The sequence below is a fragment of the Glycine max genome, chromosome 20 (assembly GCF_000004515.6).
Source record: "Glycine max cultivar Williams 82 chromosome 20, Glycine_max_v4.0, whole genome shotgun sequence".
NCBI classification, from domain to species: domain Eukaryota; kingdom Viridiplantae; phylum Streptophyta; class Magnoliopsida; order Fabales; family Fabaceae; genus Glycine; species Glycine max.
The window spans coordinates 31,777,875-31,787,891 of record NC_038256.2 but is presented as its reverse complement, the minus strand read 5'-3'; the positions used below and the strand labels follow the sequence as shown (position 1 = coordinate 31,787,891).

The following is a 10,017-nucleotide window of genomic DNA, read 5'->3' as shown; positions in this document are numbered from 1 at the left end:
CTCGTTGCACCTCAAAGTGATTAGAATCGTCGAGTTCTCACAATGGAGCCCATCATAAAACTCGTCGTGCATTAACTCATTGTCCTTAAAGGGTCTTATAGTTGTGTGATTGTATGGTTCATAACTCATAATTCAATGCACACAACATCTCAATACATGTGTGATCTCACAATTTAACACATACTCAACTTATCACTTACACATAGTTTATCACACTTTCATAATCCCAAGACAACATGTTATCACGCCTCATGCATCATAGACATGTTACATAGTAACAATATTAATATGTTATGTTCATATGATTAAACCCCTCAAATAATTTCACATAATCATATCAAAATTAAGGGAATCAAAATCGTAGGTAAAAAACACATAAACACCAAGAGCACTCAATTTTATCAACCAATTTGCATCAAGGCATCGATTGGTCCGTCAAACACAACAATCTTGTAAATATAGTTGTAAAGGAAGAATTACAATACAATAAACATCCCAAAATAAACCCCAGTTTGATCCTCTAAAGATCCCTACACATGTTTATTCTAACTCCAATTGTGATAAACTCATCCCTTACCTCTAAGCGGGCTCACGCGTGTAGTTCGACAACGATAGCGGCATCTTTAGTGATTCCCTAAGATTCCTCAATTTTTTCCTTTCGTTGTTCTACTAGGATTTCCAAGCGTTAGAGAGAAGGAGAAGAGATTGGAAACTTCATTTCACTGTCTCAGTGCAAGTGACATTTCTCTCTCTATAGGCATTATTTCACAAATCCCAACGATAAGAATGTGTAAAAATGAGTTCCGAAGGTGGTGTCCAAATTTAAGGACGATCCAACAATTAAAGAGGATACTTTTGGAGAGGAAGAAGGAAGAACAAATTTGGGAGGAAGAAAGGGCGTAAAGACGTATCATAATTGTAAAAGCTGACCTAATATGTTTCTATTTATAGCTAGGGTACTCTGAGTCTATTATTTACTCAATTTTCATTTATTTTATTATTTTATAAAAAATAACTTTGTTTTACTCTTTCATTAAATGAATAACCAATTAAAACATTCATTTATTATCTAAAACATCATTTTACTCTATTTATTTTCTAATATTATGAAACCCTTATTTTAATTAACAAAACCTCTTTCCTCTCATTTATTTAATTTCTAAAAACTATATTATTTTTTAAATAAAACTCTTTATTTATTTTACGAAAAAGCAAGGTATTGCAATCAACAAATAACAGGTGTGAGAGGATATGAGCTCCTCTACACACTTTGATTCCATGGATATATCCTTTGTTTTCAACTTTCTTCAAAAGAGATGATAGGCCTTCCAGGCATAAAATAAAAAGGTAAAATGACAATGGATCATCTTGTCTAAGGCCTTTCTTTGGAGTCACAGGACCAACAACATCACCATTCACCATAATGTTAAAGTCAACAGTTGTGATGCACATCTCAACCCATCCAACCCATTTTGGGATCAAAATCCAATTTTAACAAAATAGCAAGTAAATATTTCGAGTCCATTTTGGGATCAATCTTCAAGGAAATTTCACCAAACTTTCCTTTGGTCTTGCACTTCATATGATAAACAATTTCCATGGCAACCAGAACATTATCTAATATGGATCAATCCTCAATAAATGTCGATTGCTCTTAAGATGTGCATTTTATCAAAAGAGACTTTAGTCTATTAGCAAGAACCTTGGAAACAATTTTATACAAAACATTGGACAGAGAAATGGGTCTAAAGTCAAGCATGGATGATGGGTTATCAATTTTTGGAATTAAAACAATATATCAGTGTTGTTTAAATTCTGAGGAAACACACCTTGATTGAGCCACATAGTTGCTGCATTAAAATATCATCGCCTAGAACATCCTAGATTTTTTTTATAAAAAGTTGTGTTAAGGCCATCTGATCCTGGGGACTTATCACCGTGCATTTGGAAGAAAGCATTTTTTAATTCCTCAATTTGAAATGGCGCCAAAATGGACGTGTTGCCTCCATCAACAAGTCTCGTTTGAAGGTGGATGATAGTAGCCTTTATGTCAATATCACCTTCAAACTAAAGTGTAGTAAAATAACGGTTGGCAACACCCCAAAAAGCTTCATGGGAGTGAACAGAGGCCCCTGCATCATGTTCAAAAAGATTAGTAATCTAATTCCATTTCTTTCTTGCATTTGCAAATGCATGAAAGAAACTTGTGTTGGCATCTCCATCACTCAACCAATAGATTTTCGCCCTTTGCTTCCAAAAGTGCTCTTCTTGATGAAGCAAAGAGTTTAAGTGGTTATTTAATTCCATATATTGAGCAACTGAGAGGATCTTCAAGTTGTCTACAAGCCTCCATATCTAATTTGCACTTGTTAATGTCTGATACGAATAACTACTCTATTCTACTGCTACAGCTAAGGAACTAAGGAAAGCTAATTGAGGTAATTGTTCTCATTCCTTTATTCATTCCACTGCTTGATATACTTATACTAATTGTTCTAACAGAATTGGAAATGGTTATAACAGAATGATGTTGTATAACTAACTAGTGGAATGTTGTAACTAACTAAAGTGGAGGGTCTGCAACCACTTAGTGCCTGCTGAATTGCTATCAATGTCCCATATGAAACAAAAGTGTATCTGTCTTCCCCAATTGTCAAGCTTGTCTACACATGTATGGAGTTTGGAGATGATAGCTTGACTGGTTGAAATGGTTAAAGCTTCATTGACAACATGAGAAAGCTCTTCCTCTTCCAACCAAGAGTTTTCAAAATGAAACCTCTTAGCTTTACGAGTTTGATAATGTTGGCTCAGCTTCAATAGAATAGGGAAATGATCTAACCTACAAGAGATAAGGTTAGATAAACAACAATTTGGGAAAGTATCAGCTTGAAGTTGCCAAAGCTCAGTCAAGCTTTTCCAGGATTTCAATGGGTGAACCCTTGCTTTTTACCCATGTATAAGAATAGCCCTCCAAGGTAAATATCATTCAAACCAAAATCAAACACTACTTCTCTGAAACCTGTTATGAGATAATTCGGGTGAGAGTTTTGACCCTTCTTTTCATCATAGGAGAGGATGTTATTAAAGTCTTCCATGGTACACCATAGGAGAGAGATGGCATTGGAAAGGGTTCTCAGGAGATCCCATGACTCTTTTCTACCATCTCTGTTAGGAAAACCATAATATCCAGTGAATCACCAAATAGGGCTACCAGCAATTGAGAACCTAACATTTATGAAATTTCTCAAGAAGTTTATAAGCAAACAGTCAAGAGGCTCCTTCCAAAGCAAGGCTAAACCACCACTTCTTCCAGAACAATTAATGGAAAAACACCAATCATAATTCAAAGATAATTTTTTTCTTCAATGCGACTGGAAAGTACAAGAGTTTTGAAAAGGAAAATAACAACGGGACGATAAGACCGAACAAGGTCCCGAAAAGAGAGAATTACCTGGGGGTTGCCTAGACCCCGACAATTCCATGCTAACAGACTCATGGCTTTTGGTAGGCCTGGCTGCCAAGCTCTGTCAATAAAAAATGCTTCGAGGTTGCGGTTATTGTTGGTGAAGTGTGGCTGGCAATGGTGGAACTCTGACCGAAGCTGGTGGTGCCAGTTTCCTTCCCTGTCATGCTTTCTCTTTTTGTCCGTCACAATCAGGTCGGTATCCATGTTGTCGCCATTGATTTGTTGAATCTCATCATTGTCATTAATGGGGACATTATTTCCTGATTTAGCTAATTGAGGGAATAAAAGGCATGGATTTTTAGAAACCAACAAAAGCAAATCATTCCTTTTTTGGTCCTCCTCTATGATTGCCCCATGATTATTATGGTTTGTTATGTTCTTAACATTCTTTGTTGAGCTATCAAGACTGAAGTTGTAAGGCACATGACCATGGTTTATGGTGGCTCCTTCCTCGCATAGCCACTTCAAGCCGTCAAGACCACCAGAGTTTCTGGTATCCGCCCAAATATCTAGACCCCATGCTCGAAAACCATCATCTAGTTGCATGGGAAAAAGTTTCTTGCAGCTGTCATCATTATGGCCAAGAAGACCACAATAGTAGCAGAAGGCTTCAAGCCTTTCATATTTGAATTTGACTTCCCTAGCTCTCCACCTAGGCTTAAGGATCGTCTTGGTACGCTACAAAGGCTTCCTGAAATCTAGTATAACACGAACACGCATGCAGGGCCACCAGAAATTTGACTTACTCTTGTCATCATACTCCAAAATTTCACCCAGGGAATTAGCAATGCTTTGACCCACCAACGATGAGGAATAGCCTATCGGTAGATCATGGATTTGGATCCAAAAAGGTGCCTTATAGAGAGGGATTTCGTTAGGGATCTCTCTCTCTAATGATGCTAAGAAGGAGATGTTTGTCGAAGGACCAAAGGCACTTTTTACTACTTTCTACATATTCATTAGGTGAAAGAATTCACAAAGGAAGATTTCAATGTCAACCTCACGAATGGAAACTCCCCCCAAAGGTTGCAAGACTTAAGCCATCCTCTCCTTCATAATGGAGACGCATATGGCTCTTTCTGTGAGGAACTTCCCAACTAGATAAAAGGAAAGGTTAGGGTTGTCATCATGTTATTACTCGACAGGAATTATCATCTCTTCATCATTGGCTTCCAAAGACAGGTCTCCTATGTTGACAGTCTCCAAAGCGTGGTAGGAGGAAAAGAGAAAAGTATTATAGTGAAAAAGCAAGAACGTCTCACATGCAGCAGTGGAACCCTAGCATGGACAGAACATCTCATGAAGAGAAAAAAGTTTACTTCTATGATAATTCTATGACTCTTTTTATCTTTCATATTCTTTCTCGTATTTTTGTCTATTTTTCTCTTGTTACCACTCCGTGCAACTCAAGTGTGTATCATTTTTCATTTTCTATTTTACTTTAGTAAGATTACTTGTTTCAGCACAAATGAGGCCCTCTAGTTTCATTCTTACTATCATATGCAACCTTTTAAAAATTATGGCACAACTAGTTTCATTCCTACTATTATATCAATTTATCTAGTTTCATTCTTACTATTATATCAACCATGGCACAACTAGTCATATAAAAAATTGATATCTTTCAAAATAATTGTTATTTTGATCCTTAGATCATTTCAGTGGAACGATTCACTATGTACAACCAAACATGAGTCTGAAATCAAAACCTTCAATCCAATGCACACCCCAACTCATAATGTACCAATGAATTGCTTTCTATAAGAAACTTAAACTACTACAAACAAATTCGTATAGCTCTCACTGAAACACATCTTCACATTCCAAGATGATAGAAAATTGAATGGTTAATTGGTTCCCCTAAAAAATAATTTGAATGCCAACCAAGTTCAAAATTGTTTGATAGCTTGAAAACTCTCAGACAATGGCATTGGCAGCACTTGCAATTCTGGGCCACAGATCAGCACACTCCTTGCTAATAGGCCCAGTTAAGGCAGAACCTATAAAAAACACACAAATAACAATCTCAGATTTTAAAACAAAAACAGATCATTTTTAAAACTGCAGAAGAGTGCAAACCAAAAAACACATATGCAGGCTCTGAAGGCCACTGAAGAAAATTCTTTTGATATCAATCATTACAATTATGCAAAAAAATACACAAAAAAAAAACACCATAAAGATCTAGAAATCTGTTACACATGTCAAATGCAAAATATCAACACAATTTGAGAAATGTATTTCATACCTTTCATTTCTCCCTGAGTTTACGATAACACTTGCATTATCTGCAAAAGAGAATCAAGTTGAATTGAATCAGATGCATATAATGGGCCAATCTTAGAGCTTAGTAGTTCACCCAAAACCAAATTTTCTGAACTTCCTCATGAATCCTATTTTTCAGATTTAGTGAAGCGTACTACTTCATGTGTTTAGTATATTCAACCAAAACATGAGTTCATTAATGAATTTTATACATCTGGATCAGCCAGGTGCATTAATATCTTAGGTTAAGTGGGGTTGCATACCACTTCATAATGATAAATATGTCACATTAGACCAACTACTGGGTGCCATGGAATAAGAATTCTTACAGCACCTGTTTCTAATCAAGAGGCAGTTATTTCAAAGTTTGAACCTCATCTCAAAGATTTAATAAACCAATCTACATTATATCTGGTAGCCACCATGACATGTTCATAATCTTCACAGGATCTTTTATTTTATGTTGTTACAGAACCAAATATCTAGGTTGCCTGTTCCATGGACCATTTTTGGATTCTTGCTTAAAAACTTCTAGAAAGTGAAAGTATCTTTGTTACCGATTCAAATACAAATGCAAAAACATTAAAACACAAAAGCGGACAGGCATGGAAGCTGAAGGAAAGCACTAATACAAGTGCAATCAGAAAATCACTGCCAGGGAATATATGCATAGAATAAAGCATAGGCCAGATGGGTGAACAATAAATGGAGTAAAATACCATTTTTTCCTGTCAGCCACTATTTAAAAACACTCATTGGTTTGCTGTCATCATTTAATTATAAAAAATAACTCAAACAAACAAAAACAAAAAAAGGAACCTAACCACAATTTGGGTTAGGGTTGAATAAAGGAGGCTCAGATTCGCCTTTTCTCAGACAGGAGAGGAAGAGCCATGTGCACAGGCTGCATCAACAGCATCTGTGCAAAAGACCACAAGGTAATTTCACAGATACTGAGCCACCTTGCCAGGACACAGCTCTTCACTCATATCTGATCCAACTACTGAAAACATCATCATTGCCTTGTTATACCCAGAAGAAGAAGAAGAAACAGAAAGAAGAAGCAGAATGCAAAGAAGGTGAGGTATGTTTGTTTTGTGTGTGTATGGAGAGCAGTTTGGCAAATTCAATTATAATGATCATTGGCTTACACAGCAACTCAGAGAGGGCAACAGCTCTCAAGACAACCTTATCTCTCTAAGTGTGGAGCCTCATACTTAAACTAATGACTAATGAGTGTAACCCCAATTTCAGGGTTTCAGAGTGAGGCTCAGAAACGCCTTTACTCAGGCAAGAGACAGAAGAGAAGAGCCTCACCATAGCTGCATCATCAGCATCTGTATAAAGGACCATGCTGGTCTTGACAAACAGAAACTGCATTACCTAGCCAGGACTAAGGCTCTTACTCAATGTCCATTATCTGATCTAAACGCTGAAAACATCATCACTGCCTCCTTTCTGTGTACTATCCAGGACAAAAACAAAGTGGGTCAAACATAATCTTCTACTGATTTTATAACTGGAGAAAAAAAAACTGGCATGCAATACAAGTCTTGCAAAATGACACACCAGAGCGAAGTCTCCTCAGAATTTTCTGTCCAAAACAACCAACAGAATGGCTAACTTATCAGTTTCCACAATTGGAGCTTGCTCATGTGGCTGGCAACTGTAGTACCAGTTCTTATGTAAGAAATGGTTTCTTACAGGGTTTTTCTATTTTGATTTGGCTTTTAAAATTATAGCTTCACAAATGATTATTCAAACAAAGAAATTTACAGAGACATAAATTGAAATCATTCCAAATTTCCAATTCCCTTGCCTTTTGAATTTTACAAATTTTGAAATACCCTATCAAAACTTGCTAAAAGATTTCAATTGGTAGAGAGAAATTGCTGATTGACAGAATCATAGCATGCAATCAAATTATTGGATAACATTAAAAATTGAGGTAATGGACCCTATACTAGTAGAGCCCCAATGGAGCAGATGTAAGCATGACAAAAAGACCACATCTGCAACGATGGACTCAGTTAATTTTCCAGACCTGTAACTGTATCCACTGTGGTTTGTTGAAGAGGATACTTGAACTTGACTAATGTCTGGAGACAGTAATGATCCAAATGTGTAAAGTATGACTTGTATTGGGAAATATGTGAACATATGAACTAAGCATATAGGATATCAAAATTAAAACATTTGCAAACTGACAAAATCCTTGAAAACAATTTGTTTTGTTTTTGTATAACATACTATACAAAGAACTAAATAGAAATCAGGACATAAATGGAGCAGATGTGAGCATGGAGAAAACCATCACATCTGTAACAATGGGCACATTAATTTTCCAGACTCGTAACTGTATCAACCATTTTATGTTGAGGAGGATACCTGACTAATGTCTGGAGACAAACTATCTTATAAAGAACTTGAAACTTTAAAGTTAAGAACAAGTGGAAAACCACAAAATCCTTTCCTCGTATATTATATCTCTTCAGACATTCCATTTTCCCAAATGAACAGAACTTTCATAATCAAAATCAAGATATAGGAGAAAAACAAAAGAGCCCCAACATTGACTGGGATGATAAACAAAAGTAACCACCCAGTAAGGGTAAGAATGGGCAAAATGGTGTATCTAATCTTGAGAAGTGCAGAGAAACCTTCAAAAACAAAATCTCCACACTACATTACCAGTAATCAGTGTTATCAATGGCGTATGGTGGAACATGGCGGAAGGCTAAAATTCCACCATATAAACATGCCCTAGAACCTCCCTTCACAAATTGCCTATGGCAGTTGGCAAACAATCTGCCATGGCACTTAACAACACTGCCAGTAATTTTTGCTGAAATAAACTATGCTCAGTTACCTTTCAATAGCAAATATCAACAGGGAAAGAAAACACAGCTGACTGAAGACAATAAACAAAAAAAAAATATTAGATGAAGAAACAATGTATCGAATAGCGAAAAGTAAGATCCCATGAGAGATCCAACTCGATATATTCGATAGCATGCATTTATCTAGCTGGTTATACGCTAGCATCAAATCACCAAACGCAATTTATCCTCATGAATAATAGGATATGCACTGCTCAACCAGCAACATTTCAATCCTCCCAATTCAGGAAGAAAATGCATTTTCCAGAACAAAGTACGAAACAACACATTTGTGAATAAAAACACTAGAAGTATGAATTGTAAAGTTTCACTAAAATGCAAGCATGTTCTTTTCTAATAAAATTAACATATTGAGAGAGAGAATTACCTTCAAAGTACATGTAGGCACCATCCTTTCTTCTCCACGGGTTACGCTGTCTCACAATAACTGCTGGCAATACCTTCTTCCTAAGATTGGGCTTCCCCTTTTTCACAGTAGCCATGACCAAGTCACCAACACAAGCATATGGCAATCTGTTGAGGCGACCCTTGATTCCTTTCACCGATATGATGTAAAGATTCTTGGCCCCAGTGTTGTCGCACAGTTCACCACAGCTGCCACTGGCAAACCCAGTGACATCCTGAACTTGTTACCAGCAGAACCACCACGTCCTGAGACACAAACTCAACGCAAACTATTAACATTTTTCTATAACCATTAACCAAGTGACCCACAGGAAAAAAAATGTTGCAAAATTCAGCAAAGTGAAATTTTATGGAGAAAAAAAAATATACATGTGACTCCAACCAACTTCAAATCATGCACTATTCAGATTGTGAAAAATTCAACCAAATGGGGGGGGGTGGGGGGGGGAAGGTATGATTTTTCCTCTTTATTTTGTTAACTTATAATTACCCACTACCTATACAATTCCAAAAGAAAATGGGGTGAAGCCAGAAGATCTACAATGTTAACAGAACAAAATTATGGTAAAATCCATGTCAAACCAATCTCATTTCACGCAATAGATTAAAAACAAAGGACCCAAAAGCAAAGAAAAAGAATTGGTTTCGATTCTTTTTTTTTATTTGTTTAATTATTGCGAGCTACAAAATCAGTGAATCTGGGTTATCAGAAAGCAAAAGTGCAAAACAGAGAAATTGAGAATGCAAAATTCATGCACTAGAAAGTAACAGAGAAAACGAGAGTGCAATTGTAACGCGTGAGCATGGAATTAAACTGACCTCGCTTCGACATTTTGTGGTGCTGGGGTAACAAGAAATGGAATTAGGGTTTTGTTGGCAAAATTTATAATGGGCAGGGTTGGATTAGGGTTTTGGAAAGAAGTTAGGACACAAGCGGCGCTGCAATTCAGACTAGGGTATGGTGTGCAGAGTCACTGTAAG

At 36.6% G+C, this 10,017-nt stretch overlaps 1 protein-coding gene and 1 pseudogene across 1 annotated transcript; both read right to left on the bottom strand.

Annotated features, from left to right (window-relative positions):
• Positions 1-1,762: 1,762 nt before the first annotated feature.
• On the bottom strand, positions 1,763-4,936 carry LOC121174267 (uncharacterized). Its single transcript, XM_041013168.1, has 2 exons — positions 3,452-4,936; positions 1,763-3,165 (listed from the first exon to the last, which is right to left on the bottom strand). Exons 1-2 carry the CDS (start codon positions 4,010-4,012, stop codon positions 3,157-3,159), a joined length of 570 nt encoding a protein of 189 aa, XP_040869102.1. The 5' UTR covers positions 4,013-4,936; the 3' UTR covers positions 1,763-3,156.
• A 137-nt stretch (positions 4,937-5,073) lies between these two features.
• On the bottom strand, positions 5,074-10,017 carry LOC100780814 (60S ribosomal protein L23-like; annotated as a pseudogene).